Source organism: Tursiops truncatus, chromosome 1, assembly GCF_011762595.2.
Source record: "Tursiops truncatus isolate mTurTru1 chromosome 1, mTurTru1.mat.Y, whole genome shotgun sequence".
Lineage (NCBI taxonomy): Eukaryota > Metazoa > Chordata > Mammalia > Artiodactyla > Delphinidae > Tursiops > Tursiops truncatus.
The window spans coordinates 179,660,333-179,677,327 of NC_047034.1; the positions used below are offsets into that span (position 1 = coordinate 179,660,333).

The following is a 16,995-nucleotide window of genomic DNA, read 5'->3' on the forward strand; positions in this document are numbered from 1 at the left end:
CGGGGTGCTGTTTCCTCCACGTGTGTCAGCACCATCTCACAAGTGCGTCCTGAAGGGTGGCTAGAGCTGGTGGCTGGCATGTTCCCGGGGTGCTGGTTTCCTCCAAGGGCAGTACCAAGGAAGTGACCTGGCTCAGACTGGTGGGAGGTACGGGGCCTGACGCGGCTCACCTGAGTGACCTTGGAGGAGTCTCTGACTTTGCCAAGGCTTCCCTTGTGTCCTCCAAAGGGGAAGATGCCCAACCCCTTGTAGCTCTAGCGTGCTCGCCTCTATGAGGCAGGCTCCCTGGCTGCGGAAAGGGGAGAGGAGGGGTCTCTGGCCCTGGACACCTTCAGAGACGGTCCTCCCCGAATGCTGCCTGCAGTGTCACTGTTCTGCCTATCATTCAGGGACTCCAGGAAATGGCTCTGGCTCTGGGACCTTTGGTGAAGCAAAGGTCATGGAGAAGTGAAGGTCAAGGACTAGATACACGCTCCTTCTAGCCAGAGTCCTGGGAAACCACACACGTTCGTTCCCCTGGATTCCAGCAGTGGAGGAGGCCTTCCTTTGCCACATGCGTGCTGCCCAGTTGCCATGGGCCCATCACCGACAAACAGGAAAGTCTAGAGGAGGCTGCCTCCCTTACCGGAAACTGTCAAACCAAAACTTGTGCCACTCACTTCCTCCTGAATCACCTGGGGTTTAGAAGATCATTGAAAAAGGAAAGAAAGCCAGCCCCATGGTGTGAAGCTTCTCAATCCGCCCCACCCCGGAGCTTGCTCACCCCTCCATCCCCCAGAGCCTCGGCCTGTGACCCTCGCCAGACGAGCAGTAGTGCCTCCCCCAGAGCCTCGGCCTGTGACCCTCGCCAGACGAGCAGTAGTGTCCGTCTTGCCACACCTCCCGTGTGCCACTGCTTTCACGCCCATTCATTCCCGTCCAGGCGCCACGTCCAGACCCAAAGGGTTTGAGCAGGAGACCCAGTTTCGCAGTGCTCGTGATCCTCCCTCCCCCTGTGCCCTGGTTCAGTCCCCACACTGTCCGCTGGCACAGCACAAAGAGGCACAAAGAACGGGACCTCGGTTTTGTAGGGGAGCCTCCAGCAGGCTGCTTTCGAGGTAGGAACGCGCTGCAGCCTGAACACCCTCGATGTCATGGAGGCCAGGGGTGGGCATGGAGAGTGTTCCTGATGGACAGGACCCCGGGAGCCAATGCCCTCTGGGCCCCCGTTGTGATGGCACAGGGGAAGGACCCCAAGAACCACACACAAGCCTGGGGTCTGCAGGTAGATGCAAACGCCAAGTAACAGTCAGGAGGGCAGGTGCCGCTCTCCACACTCAGGTCCCCAAACCCTGCAACGTGGGGCCTGAATGCGGTTTTGTGTGCAGAGCAGGAGGTTGCTCCTGGCATTGGGAGGCGGAAGGCGTTTGTGAGGGGGAGGAGAAGTTGCAGAGAAAGAAGAAATCCTGAAAGGACAGGCAGTGGGACAGCTGTGGCCTGAACTTGGTGTTCTTGCTCCTCGGATGTGGATGTATTAATTTCCATAAATGCTAATAGCTCATTTCCCCAAGAGCTATTACTTATGTCATCTCCCCTTGGATGCATTTCAACACAGGGCAGACAAGTGAAAGAGAAGAAAGGGCAGCCCCCCACTGGTGAGTTCCCATTCCCCAACCCTGTCCCCACCAGGCAGCTCAGGACTGTTCTAAGGTGGCCCCTCTAACTGCAGGGTCAAGACCCCCCTGCCTACGGCCCCACAACCAGGTCCCTATCATGCCAGGAGGCAAAGAAAGTTACCAACCCCAAAAATGCTGAATCACAAAGTAAGCTGAGTAGGATAGTGGGGGTGGGGTGGGAAGGGAGCCGGTGGCTAGGGGGGAAGGCAGGAAAGGGTGCTAAGGGGCTTCTCACCTGGAGCCCCCCAGGCCGCTCTAGACAAAGCGTAGACCCTAAAGGAGCCCCCAGACAAATGCCAGGAGGAGCAGAGCCAGGGTAGGCTGCCTGGGTGGGAGGGTGGGAAGGTGGGCAGGTACAGGACTGCCACTGCAGCAGGAGGCGGTGCAGCAGCTGGGTCTCTGCGTCCTGCGTCCTGCAGGAGCAGGTAGGGGAGGTGGGGAGCGAAGAGAAGCTGAAGAGGGGGCAGGGGTATAGGGACCGGGGTGGGGTGGGGTGTGTAGGCAGCCAGATGAACTGGTGCAGGAGGGGAACGCCAAGGTCCTGGGGAGCAAGGCAAGGTGCAGAGAGGGCGCCCGCGGGGAGAGATGTAGCGATTGGGAGCAGAATGGGTGGGAAGATGGGGCCAGGGACCTGGAAGGAAAGGCAGGAGCAACAAGGAGAGAGATGGGGGGGATCGGTCCAGGAGCGCTCCGATGGGGCTGCGCTGAAAGGGGGATGGGGGAGGGGAGGCGAGGCTGCGGGAAAAGGAGGGGGCAGAGACGGGACGAGGGGAAGGATGAAGTTTGGGGCAGGGGTCGGGCATGGGAGCTAAAAGGTCGGGCGGGTTGGCAGATAGGGCAGGCAAGGGAGGACAGGATGGGGGCAGGAAGATGATGGAGAAGGAGGCGAGCCGGCTGGAGAGGAGGTGAGGACGGAGGCGGGCGCGGGGACGCGCTGGGGGAAAGGAGATGGAGAGTCAGCGCGGGCCTCGCGGGTACCCGCCGCCGCTTTCCCGACGCACGGCCGTCTACTGCGCGGACAGCCGGGGTCTCCCCCTGCACTCACCTGGGGGCTCCAGCTCCGGATCCTCTGCCCCGCTCCGGATCTTCCTTCCCGCCCTGTCCCTGCGACTTTAGCGCCCCCGAATCCCACTAGCTCCACCAGGTTCCGCCCGCAGCATCTTCACCTCGTGGGACGCCCGGGGCCACGCCTCTTCCAGCTTCTCATTGGCTGATATTCACGCCAGTCACATTCCTATTGGCAGAGGGATCGCCGACCATGCAAATCAGAACGGGCCCGCCGCCGCGCCTATTGGCTGGCGCTCCCGGAGCGGAGCCCCTGGATTTGGGCTCTGATTGGTCCCACGGTGCTGCTGACGCGAAGGTCGGGGTGCGGGTTCTTTCCCTTCCGAGACTCCTCGGGCGGGTGACAGCGGGCCGGGTGCCCCTCGGCCGGTCCTCGGACCGCAAGGCCTGCGGCTCCGGTGGGCACCGGCCGGCCGCCGGGCCTCTGGATCCGTCCGAGGGGCACATCCTCGAAAGCTTGGGGCTCGACGCCCCGGGGCGGGTGTGGCAGCTGCAGGCCCGTCTCCTAGGTAACGTTGCCCGCCGCGGGCGGAACCACGTTGGCTGGCTCCGCGGGGGAGGTTGGACGCAGCCCAGAGGCGCGGGGGCCGCCGAGCGGGTCAGGGCCTCGGGCCCGGGGTTGGGGTGATCCGTTTGTCTTTCCCCGGGGCCCGGTACCTGCGGGGCGCGGCGGTCGGGCGGGCGCGAGGCTGTGCCCGTGTCGGTCGCACCTCTTTCCCCCCGCCGTGACACTTGGTGCGGCCGGAGCCACAGGCTTCGGGGACTTCTTGGGGCTCAACCTCAGTACTCTGCCCCTAGACCCTGCGCCCCCTTGCAGCCCTCCAGCTTAAGGCGAGCGCGGTGCCGCCGGCCTGGGCTGTGCTGAGACCGCGGCGTTGGCCCTCCCCTTTTCCCCGTCGGACCCCTGCCGGGGACCCCTGCGTTGCCTGTCCCCACTGGGTTCCTGTCCCCCGCTGGCCCTGCCGACCCGTCCCAGCGCTGCCGCCCAGTGGAGATCTGGAGAATCCCTGGCCCTCGCAGGAGTCCCTGCCTTGATAGCCCTGCCTGCCTACGGCCTCCCCTGCAGCTGCTTCCACCTTCCCCTCCGCTGTCCAGCCCACCGACCTCCTGACCGCCTCCGAGCACCCCACCTGGGCCCTTCTCGAGACCCCAGTGCTCGGTCTCCTGCTCGCTTCTTCAGACTCACAGGCCCCACCTTTGCATCCCTCTTCCATGCCTGCCTCCCTAGAAGACAGATGCTTTATCAGACCCGGTCCTGCCTTCGGTGTTGCACTGTGTCACTTGGGTTGAAGCATACGGAGGAAGTCTGGCCTCCCAAGCTTGTGTAGTTGGAAAAGGTGTCCTTTAGATGATGGTGGATAGTCGCCCCCAGTTCCCGCCCAGGTCTTCATCACAGCTCACTACACCCTCCGGTCCTCTGATTTTCAGAGGTCACAGCCACCTCCTTTGTGTGCTAACTTGCATCCTGTCTTTCTGCCTCTCTCCAGATACATTCCTCGAGGGCAGGACGGTTTCTCCAGGGCCTGGCACGTGGTAGGTACTCAAAGACTATTCCTTGAATGAGGAATTCCAGGCAGTGCTTAAGCAGACCTCTACTTACTCTCAAAAAAGCTCCCCAAAGCTTTCAGGTCTCAGGCATTCCAGATTTTGTTCACTTCTGGGAGGGAAGCTTCCCTGTGACCGGGCAGCTCCTGCGGTTCCTGCTCCTCCCTTGCCTTGGTGAACCACTGCTTGTGAGACATCAACCCAGCCTAGCACTTCGGCGCCCGGATTCCCTCCTCTTCTCTACCCTCCCTCCGCCGCCAAAGAAAGGAGTCTGGATCAGGCTTGTCTCCTGTGTGCTGCTCCCACTCGCCCCCTTGTTCTTTTAAATTTTATTTTATTATTATTTTTTTATACAGCAGGTTCTTAATTAGTCTATTTTATACATATTAGTGTGTATACGTCAATCCCAATCTCCCAATTCATCCCACCATCCCCCCACCCCGCCCCTGCTTTCCCCCCTTGGTGTCCATACGTTTGTCCTCTACATCTGTGTCTCTATTTCTGCTTTGCAAACCGGTTCATCTGTACCATTTTTCTAGATTCCACAGATATGCATTAATATACGATATTTGTTTTTCTCTTTCTGACTTACTTCACTCTGTATGACGGTCTCTGGGTCCATCCACGTCTCTACAAGTAACCCAATTTTGTTCCTTTTTATGGCTGAGTAATATTCCATTGTATATATGTACCACATCTTCTCTATCATTTTGTCTGTTGATGGGCATTTAGGTTGCTTCCATGACCTGGCTATTGTAAACAGTGCTGCAATGAACATCGGGGTGCATGTGTCTTTTTGAATTATGGTTTTCTCTGGGTACATGCCCAGTAGTGGGATTGCTGGGTCATGTGGTAGTTCTATTTTTAGTTTTTTAAGGAACCTCCATACTGTTCTCCATAGTGGCTGTTTCAATTTACATTCCCACCAGCAGTGCAAGAGGGTTGCCTTTTCTCCACAACCTCTCCAGCATTTGTTGTTTGTAGATTTTCTGATGATGCCCATTCTAACCGATGTGAGGTGATACCTCATTGTAGTTTTGATTTGCATTTCTCTAATAATTAGTGATGTTGAGCAGCTTTTCATGTGCCTCTTGGCCATCTGTATGTCTTCGGAAAAATGTCTGTTTAGGTGTTCTGCCCATTTCTTGATTGGATTGTTTGTTTTTTTTTAATACTGAGCTGCATGAGTTCTTTATCTGTTTTGGAGATTAATCGTTTGTCTGTTGATTCGTTTGCAAATATTTTCTCCCATTCTGAGGGTTGTCTTTTCATCTTGTTTATTGTTTCCTTTGCTGGGCAAAAGCTTTTAAGTTTCATGAGGTCCCATTTGTTTATTTTTGTTTTTATTTCCATTACTCTAGGAGGTGGGTCAAAAAGATCTTGCTGTGATTTATGTCAGAGGGTGTCCTTTCTATGTTTTCCTCTAAGAATTTTATAGTGTCCGGTCTTACATTTAGGTCTTTAATCCATTTTGAGTTTATTTTTGTGTATGGTGTTAGGGAGTGTTCTAATTTCATTCTTTTACATGTAGCTGGCCAGTTTTCCCAGCATCATTTATTGAAGAGACTGTCTTTTCTCCATTGTATATCCTTGCCTCCGTTGTCATAGATTAGTTGAGCATAGGTGCGTGAGTTTATTTCTGGGTTTTCTATCCAGTTCCATCGATCTGTATTTCTGTTTTTGTGCCAGTACCATATTGTCTTCATTACTGCAGCTTTGTAGTATAGTTTGAAGTCACGGAGTCTGATTCCTCCAGCTCCATGTTTTTCCCTCAAGACTGCTTTGGCTATTTGGGGTCTTTTGTGTCTCCATAAAAATTTTAAGATTTTTTTCTAGTTCTGTAAAAAAGGCCATTGATAATTTGATAGGGATTGCACTGAATCTGTAGATTGCTTTGGGTAGTGTAGTCATTTTCACAGTATTGATTCTTCCAATCCAAGAGCATGGTATATCTCTCCATCTGTTTGTGTCATCTTTGATTTCTTTCATCAGTGTTTTATAGTTTTCTGAGTACAGATCTTTTACCTCCTTAGGTAGGTTTATTCCTAGGTATTTTATTCTTTTTGTTGCAATGGTGAATGGGATTGTTTCCTTAATTTCTCTTTCTGATCTTTCATTGTTAGTGTATGGGATGCAAGGGACTTCTGTGCATTAATATTGTATCCTGCCACTTTACCAAATTCATTGATTGGCTCTAGTAGTTTTCTGGTGGCACCTTTAGGATTATCTATGTCTAGTGTCATGTCATTTGCAGACAGTGACAGTTTTACTTCTTCTTTTCCAATTTGTATTCCTTTCTTTTTCTTCTCTGATTGCCGTGACTAGGACTTCCAATATTATGTTGAATAATAGTGACGAGAGTGGACATCCTTGTCTTGTTCCTGATCTTAGATAAATGCTTTCAGTTTGTCACCATTGAGAGTGATGTTTGCTGTGGGTTTGTCGTATATGGCCTTTATTATGTTGAGGTAGTTTCCCTCTATGCCCACTTTCTGGAGAGTTTTTATCATAAATGGGTGTTGACTTTTGTCAAAAGCTTTTTCCGCAGCTTTTGAGATGATCAAATGGTTTTTATTCCTCAGTTTGTTAATATGGTGTATCACATTCATTGATTTGCATATATTGAAGAATCCTTGCATCCCTGGGATAAATCCCACTTGATCATGGTGTATGATCCTTTAAATGTGCTGTTGGATTCTGTTTGCTAGTATTTTGTTCGGAATTTTTGCATCTATATTCATCAGTGATATTGGTCTGTAATTTTCTTTTTTTGTAGTATCTTTGTCTGGTTTTGGTATCAGGGTGATGGTGGCCTCGTAGAATGAGTTTGGGAGTGTTCCTTCTTCTGCGATTATTTGGAAGAGTTTGAGAAGGATTGGCGTTAGCTCTTCTGTAAATGTTTGATAGAATTCACCTGTGAAGCCATCTGGTCCTGGACTTTTGTTTGTTGGAAGATTTTTAATCACAGTTTCAATTTTATTACTTGTGATGGGTCTGTTCATATTTTCTATTTCTGCCTGGTTCAGTCTTGGAAGGTTGTACCTTTCTAAGAATTTGTCTATTTATTCCAGGTTGTTCATTTTATTGGCATACAGTTGCTTGTAGTAGTCTCTTATGATGCTCTGTATTTCTTCGGTGTCTGTTGTAACTTCTCTTTCATTTCTAATTTTATTGATTTGAGTCCTCTCCCTCTTTTTCTTGATGAGTCTGGCTAAAGGTTTATCAATTTTTTTTATCTTCTCAAAGAACCACGTTTTAGTTTTATTGGTCTTTGCTATTGTTTTCTTTGTTTCTATTTCATTTATTTCTGCTGTGATGTTTATGATTTCTTTCCTTCTACTAACTTTGGGTTTTGTTTGTTCTTTCTCTAGTTCCTTTAGGTGTAAGGTTAGATTGTTTGAGATTTTTTTCTTGTTTCTTGAGGTAGGATTGTATTGCTATAAGCTTCCCTTTTAGAACTGCTTTTGCTGCATCTCACAGTTGTGTTTTTGTTGTCATTTGTCTCTAGGTATTTTTTGATTTTCTCTTTGATTTCTTCAGTGATCTCTTGGTTATTTAGTAGTGTATTGTTTAGCCTCCATGTGTTTGTGTTTTTTACGGTTTTTTTCCTGTAATATATTTCTCATCTCATACTGTTGTGGTTGGAAAAGATGCTTGATACAATTTCAATTTTCTTAAATTATCTGAGGCTTGATTTGTGACCCAAGATGTAATTTATTCTGGAGAATGTTCCATGCGCACTTGAGGAGAAAGTGTAATCTGCCTTTTTCGGATGGAATGTCCTATAAATATAACTTAAATCTATTTGGCCTATTGTGTCATTTAAAGCTTGTGTTTCCTTATTTTCTGTGTGGATGATCTGTCCATTGGTGTAAGTGAGGTGTTAAAGTCCCCCACTATTATTGTGTTACCATCAATTTCCTCTTTTATAGCTGTTAGCATTTGCCTTATGTATTGAGTGCATATGTTGGGTGCATATGTATTTATAATTGTTATATCTTCTTCTATGTTGGGTGCATATATATTTATAATTGTTATATCTTCTTCTTGGATTGATCCCTTGATCATTATGTAGTGTCCTTCCTTGTCTCTTGTAACATACTGTATTTTAAAGTCTATTTTATCTGATATGAATATTGCTACTCCAGCTTTCTTTTGATTTCCATTTGCATGGAATATCTTTATCCATCCCCTCACTTTCAATCTGTATCTGTCCCTAGGTCTGAAGCGTGTCTTTTATAGACAGCATATATACGGGTCTTGTTTTTGAATCCATTCAGTGAGCCTGTGTCTTTTGGTTGGAGCATTTAATCCATTGACATTTAAGGTAATTCTCGATATATATGTGCCTATTACATTTTCTTAATTGTTTTGGGTTTGTTTTTGTAGGTCCTTTTGTACTCTTGTGTTTCCCACTTAGAGCAGTTCCTTTAGCATTTGTTGTAGAGCTGGTTTGGTGGTGCTGAATTCTCTTAGCTTTTGCTTGTCTGAAAAGCTTTTGATTGCTCTGTCGAATCTGAGTGAGATCTTGCCGGGTAGAGTATTCTTGGTTGTAGGTTCTTCCCTTTCATCACTTTAAATATATCATGCCACTCCCTTCTGGCTTGTAGAGTTTCTGCTGAGAAATCAGCTGTTAACTTTATGGGAGTTCCCTTGTATGTTATGTGTAGTTTTTCCCTTGTTGCTTTCAATAATTTTCCTTTGTCTTTAATTTTTGTCAATTTGGTTACTATGTCTCTCAGCATGTTTCTCGTTGGGTTTATCCTGCCTGGGACTCTCTGCACTTCCTGGACTTGGGTGGCTATTTCCTTTCCCATGTTAGGGAAGTTTTCGACTATAATCTCTTCAAATATTTTCTCAGTTCCTTTCTCTCTCTCTTCTCCTTCTGGGACCCCTGTAATGCAAATGTTGGTGCATTTAATGTTGTCCCAGAGGTCTCTCAGGCTGTCTTCACTTCTTTTCATTATTCTGTTCTCCGGCAGTGAGTTCCACCGTTCTGTCTTCCAGGTCACTTATCCGTTCTTCTGCCTCAGTTATTCCGCTATTGATTCCTTCTAGTGTAGTTTTCGTTTCAGTTATTGTATTGTTCATCTCTGTTTGTTTGTTCTTTAATTCTCCTAGGTCTTTGTTAAACATTTCTTGCATCTTCTCGATCTTTGCCTCCATTCTTTTTCCGAGGTCCTGGCTGGATCATCTTCACTATCATTATTCTGAATCCTTTTTCTGGAAGGTTGCCTATCTCCACTTCATTTAATTGTTTTTCTGGGGTTTTATCTTGTTCCTTCATCTGGTACCTAGCCCTCTGCCTTTTCATCTTGTGCATCTTTCTGTGAACGTGTTTTTTGTTCCACAGGCTCCAGGATTGTAGTTCTTCTTGCTTCTGCTGTCTGCCCTCTGGTGGATGAGGCTACCTAAGAGGCTTGTGCAAGCTTCCTGATGGGAGGGACTGGTGGTGGCTAGAGCTGGGTGTTGCTCTGGTGGGCAGAGCTCAGTAAAACTATAATCTGCTTGTCTGCTGATGGGTGGGGCTGGGTTCCCCCTGTACGTCGTTTGGCCTGAGGCGACCCAACACTGGAGCCTACCTGGTCTTTGGTGGGGCTAATGGCAGACTCCGGGAGGGCTCTCACCAAGGAGTACTTCCCAGAACTGCTGCCAGTGTCCTTGTCCTCACGGTGAGCCACAGCCACCCCCGGCCTCTGCAGGAGACCCTCCAACACTAGCATGTAGGTCTGGTTCAGTCTCCCCTGGGGTCACTGCTCCTTCCCCTGGGTCCCGATGTGCACACTACTTTGTGTGTGCCCTCCAAGAGTGGAGTCTCTGTTTCCCCCAGTCCTTTTGAAGTCCTGCAATCACATCCCGCTAGCCTTCAAAGTCTGATTCTCTGGTAATTCCTCCTCCCATTGCTGGACCCCCAGGCTGGGAAGCCTGACGTGGGGCTTGGAACCTTCACTCCAGTGGGTGGACTTCTGTAGTATAAGTTCTCTAGTTTGTGAGTCACGCACCCAGCGGTTATGGGATTTGACTTTATCGTGATTGCACCCCTCCTACCGTCTCACTGTGGCTTCTCCTTTGTCTTTGGATGTGGGGCATCTTTTTTGGTGAGTTCCAGTGTCTTCCTGTCGATGATTGTTCAGCAGTGAGTTGTGATTCCGGTGCTCTCGCAAGAGGGAGTGAGCGCACGTCCTTCTCCTCCGCCATCTTGAGCCAGTCTCCACCCCCTTGTTTTTGTCCCACTGGATATTTAGATTCTTGAAGACAGGGCATTTGACAGTCCGCTTCATGGTGTGTGGACTGGGACGGAACGAGTGCTTGGTGGATATTTGTTGACCGGGTCTGCAGAAGCAAAGACCTCAAGGGAACTTTATAGCCGCTCCTTTTGTAGATGCAAAACAGACGCCTGGAGGGCAAAAGACTTTCCAGAAGTCTGAGAGGAGGGGGGGATCAGCCCGGTCCTGGACCAGTGCCCTCTCTTTGCCCTCAGGGCCTCTGCTCCTTTGCCTCTCCTGGCCTTGGTAGGCAGAGGGCTGGCATGGCTATAATGTCTTTTTTTTTTTTTTTTTTTTTTTTTGCTGTACGCGGGCCTCTCACTGTTGTGGCCTCTCCCGTTGCGGAGCACAGGCTCGGGACGTGCAGGCTCAGCAGCCATGGCTCACAGGCCCAGCCGCTCCGTGGCATGTGGGATCTTCCCGGACCGGGGCACGAACCCGCGTCGCCTGCATCGGCAGGCGGACTCCCAACCACTGCGCCACCAGGGAAGCCCGGCTATAATGTCTTTGATGTGAGTGTGACTGGCTGTGTGCTTTCAGACTGGCTGTTTAACCTCTGAGCTTCACTTTCCGCATCTATAAGATGGGGACAGTAATGTTACTTACCTTACGGAGATGTTGGAATAATGAAAATGAAGATGTTTGTGAGTGCCTGGCTCATGATAAGGATTCAATGAAAGCTGGTGCCTTTTCTTTATTTCCCCTCTGGAGAGCCCACTGTACCCTTCTCTTGGGCTCAAAGCATGGGGCCCTCCCAGTTTTCCCTTTTTTGTTCATCTAGCCCCAAAGGCCTCTCTGCCCTTCCTCCGCAGCCTTCTTAATTCCTCCACAGCATAACTTAGTGATTTGCTGAATCACTAAAAAAGTTTTCACCGAGGGCCTAGTCTTGACCTCATGGAGCTCAGTCCTGCAGGGCGACCGGGACCCCGTAGCCTGGTGGAGCCTGGTGGAGCGGGGTGCCTTCTGTGACAGCGTCCTGTGTGGGAGATGGAGGTAGCTCCTGATCTGACTTCCCAAGGAAGAGGAGGAATCACCCCGGGGTGTGCGCCTGATGGCCTGGTGGGTGGCACGGGCGTGGTGTCCGGGAGGAATTGAAGCAACGGCAGCGCGGAGTGGACGGGAGTGAGGGCTGGGTGAGAGCCGTTCTGGGTGGGGGGCTGGGGGACGCAAGTGCTCTGCGTGTCCCAGAGCCCCTGGGACAGTCTGGGCTCCCGCCCGCAGGAGGCTGTGTCTCAGGAGTCCCCTCCCTTCCATCACCCTCTTGGAATGTTGCTGCCTGCCTGCACCTGTCCATCTCAGTTCTTTGATGTTGGGTGGCCTGCCTTTCTGAGTCGCTGCCTCTTGTGCCGGTGCATCTCCTGCTGGTGCTGCCTGGGGCCTCTGTTTTGTGTCCCCTGCCCGGGTGACCATAGTGGAAGGGCTCTGTAGCAGCTCCCCGCCAAGTGTGGTGCTGGGTCCCACTTCCCTCAGGGGAGTGCGGGGAGGTACTGGCTCAGGTATCCGGGGCACGGGAGCAAAGTCTGGGGCGCCCTGCAAAGGAGGCTGCATCCTGGGCTCGGGAAACCCCGCGGGGCAGGGTGTGGGGCTGCAGGGGCCCCTTCTAGAGGACACCCTGCCGCGCGTGCTTTGCTTGTGCTCCCGAGGTAGGAAGGGCTTCCCTGTAGATATGCACTCGCTTTCTAAGAACAAACCTCCCAGTTTTATAGCTAATGTCAAGGAGAAAAGCACATTTTCCTGAAAGACAAATGTTTGGGAGTCAAGTTTACTGAAACTTAAATTTCATGATTGAATTTGATGAGTCCTGGTGGACAGCCTGGTACCACGGCCACAGGACAGTAGGTTCCCTTCTGCAAGCAGTGGGCCAGTGAGCAGATCAGTACAGGACAGGTGACAAGCGCTGAGGCCTGCTGGGTGTTGGTCAGACCTCTTCTGCTTACAGGTCATGGACACCTGTATGCGTTCCTGTGGCTTCTGTAACGAATTACCACAAACCGGGGGACCGAAAACAATTTATCTTCTTTCAGTTCTGAAGGTTAGAAGTCCGCAATCAGTCTCACTGGGATAAAGCCAAGGTGCGGGCAGGGCTGTGATCCTTCTGGAGGCTCCAGGGAGAATCGGGTTCCTGCTTTCTCCAGCTTCTAGAGGCGCCTGCGTTCCTCGGCTTGGGGTCCCTCCCTCCGTCTTCACGTCTCTCCCGCTTCTGCCCCGCCTGGCCTTTTCTCTGACCCCCCTGCCTCGCCCTCATCAGGACCCTTGTGACGATTTCAGGCCCACCTGCATAATCCGGGTGCTCTCCCCATCTCATGGTCTCTAACCTGATCATGCCCACAAAGTTCCTTTTGCCACGTGAAGGCCAATAATCATCGGCTCTGAGGATTGGGTTGGGGACGTCTTCGGGGGCCATTATTTAGCCGCCACAGGCCTTTACGGCTCCTGTAACTCAGCTCTGGTTGGGGTGGGGCTGCCTTCCATCAGGCTCTCTCCACCTGGAGGTCTGGGTCCTGCCGGCAGGGCCGTCTTCGCCACCCTCCATCTCCACCAGCTTCCCCTGGGCTGGCCTCTTACCTTAGGCTCTCCCTGGGGTGGCAGGGTGGCCCCTGGGGCTCCAGGCCGGCCTGGGCAGCTCCTGGCGGGCCTGGACAGCTCCTGGCCTGGGGGAGAGACAGCCTGCCCAGAGGGCAGCGTGGCTGGAGTCCCAGGGAAGACACACCCAGTGTATGTCATGGGTTCTGGGAGGGCCGTTCCACAAAACAAGGGATATTGAGTAGACAAATGTAACCTACAAAGGAAGAAACCCCAAACTAACCAAAGTGCGAGCCTTCCTGTTTATACAGTCCGGATCTGGAGGCCGAGGGGTGTGCCCGCCCGAGGGGGTGCCGGGTGGGAGTGGCATTCCAGTGGGGGGCTGGGCCCCCGCCCTGAGGCCCACAGGGTGTGGGAGGGGGCGGTCACATCCGTGCCTCCCAGGCCCCCTGCATTCCCAGCACAGCCTGTGAGCGTGGAGAGTGGGCCGGCTGCCCGAAGACTCGAATTTTGGCTTCCTGTAGAACAGCCCTTTTCCAGCTTTTGAGTGTCAGATCCCTTTATGCTTTAAAACGTGATTGAGGACTCCAAATAACGATAAAACTTGAGTGACCTCTACCAATATTTGTTATTGAGAAGCATCTACAGTGTTATTAATTCATTTAAAAACAGTAGACCTGTTACACGTTAACATAAAGATGTAGTTTTTTAATGAAAGCCAATTGCGTTTTCCGAAACAAAACCATGAGCAAGAACTGTGGGGTGGTTTTGCTTGTTTGCGAATCCCTTTAACATCCTGCTGACACACCGCTGGGGACTGCTTGGTCTGGTACAGGCTTCTCTGTTGTGATGGGTCATTTCGGCTGAAGTCTTTGAAGGAAATCCAGCCTCACCCCGCTGAGGGAGGAGGCCCTTAGAGAACTGGGGGTACCCTGCTTTGGTGCTGTACCCTAATCCACAGCGGTTGTTTCTTGCGGGTTTCTTGCGTGCAGTCTGACACCCTGTTCCTGAACTTTCACAGTGTTCGGGTGGATCTTTCATCCATGCAGAATTTTATGTCATTGTGCTTGTTCACTCGGAAAATACTGCTTCTGAGGGAGGCAGATCTTCCAGATATTGACACATCTAATCACACAATTTCAAAAGATCCCTTTCGTTCCCGGCACTACCCATCTCGTCAGGAAAGTCTTCAAAGAAGTATGCAGCTGTCTGGCTCACAGTGGAGGGTACAGATTTTCCCAATTCTGAATTTTGCCTGAAAGCTCAATTTTTTTGACGAGTTTTCCTTGCAGTGACAGGTTCATTTTGTTCACGTCTGAGAGATTGTCTACAAAGCACCCAAGTCTGAAAAACCATGGTTTGTCTCTGAGCCGTTCTTTTAGTGAGAGTGGTGTTGCTGAGTGAAAGAAGGAGCTAGTTAGTTCAGCTCGCAGAACAGCGATCACGCCCGGCTTACCCTGGGGTGACCGTTGTCTTTCATCTGGCAGCAGAAATGCTTCTCGTGTATTTCCCGTTTCATCACAGAGTGTTGAAAGCACTCATCCTCAAGGGTCAAGACGTCATAAAATCCATAGTTTTCACAGCTTCCCCAAGGACATTCTTAGGTGAAGCTGTTGGACGTTATGCCCTGAGAGGGGAAGAACCCAGGATGGCTCGTGGGGTGCGGTGCCGTTTGCCTCGGGGCGTAATGCAGCTTCACCCACCGTTGCCTTGCCGCCACCGGCGCCAATGCCAACCCAGTGAAAGAGGCAAGTGGCATCTGGAGGTTATGAAAATAGCTTTGACCCTGTGGAGCCCTTGACCACCTTGGGCAACCTCAGGGGTTTGGGAACCACGTTCAGAAAACTGCTGTCTTAGAAGATCAAAGCCCGTGCCTTCTTGCTTGCCATTTTAGCATACAGAATATGGCCTCTGTTCAAGGCCAAGAGCTTATGATTCTGTGTCAGCTGAAGACAGTCTCTCGAGAAGGTTCAGATCCCTGTCTGCTGGAAGGCGGGTAGCATCCTTATTGAGCCAGGTTGCCAAGGCACCCAGAGCACTCAAAAGCTGTCCCCACCTGGCTTCACCAACAAGACTGCATGTAGCTCAGCTGTCTTGGGTGCCGGACTTCAGGGGCCCCTTGAGCCAGGGCTCTCGTGATGACGTCTGGACCCGCTGGCCTTGCTCCTGCTCTGCCTGCCTTTTTGTATGTGTCTCAAGGTAGCTGCTCCTGTGGTGCCCGGGGCAGCTTCAGGCTGATGACGTCTCTGCTCCGAAGGCCACAGAAAAGAGTGTTTCCTCTCCTAACAGAACCAGCAGAAGCTCTGAGATCATATCTCGTTGGCTCTGAGTGGGTCATGTGCCCCAAGCCACTCTAAGACAGCCCTGGTTCCCGAGGCCTGGTGCCCTTGTGCAGGGCTCGACCTCCACAGCTGGACAAAGCACGTGCCGGTCCCTAAATCAGTCACTGAGACCGGGATAGGTGTGCTCTGGTTGGCCAGGGGAAGGTGGCGTGGGCGCCAGTCTGCTGCACTGGGGGGCTAGAGGGTGGGATGGCAGAGTGTGGGTTGCAGGGGTGGTGGTTTCCCTGGGGTTCCCGGGAGGTCGGAAACTTTCAGAACTGCTCTAAGAACTGTGGCCCTCATAACTCTTTTCTTTATTTGAACATGAATGCCGCAGGTAGTCCTAGAGGCCCCCAGCGACCCTCAGACCGGCAGAATGCACGACTGGCACAGGATCTTTGACCAAAACCTGCTGGTCCCTCCCCACACACAGAGAGCACGCCAGCCTCTAAAGGAGTCGACGGCATTTCAGTGTGTCCTGAAGTGGCTCGATGGCCCGCTCATTAAGCAGGTAAAGAAATTGGTTCTTTACTGTCAGACGCACGCTGTCACTGCTCTCACCTGAGATGGTATTGATTTTCACATGTTTATTTGAGTCTTGTACCGTACCCATCACCCCGGGCCTTGGCAGTACTCGGAGGTAAAGTGGTCCGTCAGCAAAGAGGATTTGTGATTCAGTGACTCGGTCAGCACTTTTGGCCCTGGCTAAAAGGCTTCTTTTTGCCGACAGTGGAGCAATCTAAAAACCCAGGTAATTCGAGTTCCTGGCTTATTTCCTGACCAGGTTGTTTGCAAGAGGTGGCCTTGTGCATGGCTCAGCATGGCCGGCTTTCAGCCTGGCAGTCAGAATAGCAGGGGCGGAGCTCTGGGCATCCTGGGAGATGTGCCTGGGAGGTACCACCGCCTTTGCACATTCAGGCCCTTGCTCTGTGGCTCTGCGTCCACCTGTGCCCTCCAGCTGCCGGGGGACCTGCCGGAGAAGCTGGCGCGTCTGTGCCTCCTCAGACCACCCACAGGATTGGATGGTCCTAGGGAGGCCCAGTGTCCTGGGGGGACGCACAGGAAGGATCCAGCCCTGCCAGTGTGAGCACGTGGCTTGGCAAGACCGTATCTTCTTCCTCTGCAGCTGGCAGGGTCGTTCTCCAGGCACGCAAAGCTGTCGGAGCGCTGGGGCTATTATTAAATCACTCGCATCCGTCCTGCATCATCACTTCGAGCCCTTTGATTGAGCACCTGCCGTGTGCTTGCCACTGTGTTAGGTACTGTGGTGATTGCTGCTCGTACTACTTTACTTCTTAGCGCTTTACTTGTGTTAGTTCACTTCATCCTCATGACAACCCCAAGATGTAGGTAGCATCATTACCCCTGTTTTACAGAAGAGGAGGCAACCCGAGAGAGGTGACCTTGGTTGTCCAGGGTGACACAGCTCCAGCCGGCCAGCTGGGACTCCAACCTAGGGAGACCGGCTCCAGCAGTCTCCTGGCCTTCCAGGAGCTCACAAGATAGTGGACAGCAGGAATTTTGCAAAGGAGATTTTATTTATTTTCCCATTTTACTTTATTAATTCATTTTAATTTGTTTTTGAAAAGGTAATTCCCATAGTTCAAACTTCACAAGGGC

The 16,995-nt window shown here is 51.5% G+C and overlaps 2 protein-coding genes across 29 annotated transcripts in view; one reads left to right on the top strand and one right to left on the bottom strand.

Annotated features, from left to right (window-relative positions):
• Positions 1 to 2,857, bottom strand: part of KCNAB2 (potassium voltage-gated channel subfamily A regulatory beta subunit 2) — a 97,174-nt gene extending 94,317 nt beyond the window's left edge. For both annotated transcript variants that reach the window (XM_073796921.1, XM_033844243.2), the window contains exon 1: positions 2,701 to 2,857. The gene's annotated coding sequence lies outside the window, so the exon portion shown is untranslated. The remainder of the gene's footprint in view (positions 1 to 2,700) is intronic.
• A 182-nt stretch (positions 2,858 to 3,039) lies between these two features.
• NPHP4 (nephrocystin 4) overlaps positions 3,040 to 16,995 on the top strand; it is a 148,661-nt gene continuing 134,705 nt past the window's right edge. For 22 of the 27 annotated variants that reach the window (XR_004523247.2, XR_004523242.2, XR_004523243.2 and 19 more), the window contains exons 1-3: positions 3,040 to 3,229; positions 4,208 to 4,253; positions 15,713 to 15,886. Coding sequence is in view for 21 of the 27 variants with exons in the window: in XM_073796961.1 (XP_073653062.1) it covers positions 15,752 to 15,886 (135 nt within the window). In the remaining 6 variants the exon portion in view is untranslated. Of the gene's footprint in view, positions 3,230 to 4,207; positions 4,254 to 15,712; positions 15,887 to 16,501; positions 16,635 to 16,995 lie in introns of those variants that run through there. The other 5 variants (XM_073796982.1, XM_073796983.1, XM_073796937.1 and 2 more) reach the window with 4 other exon arrangements.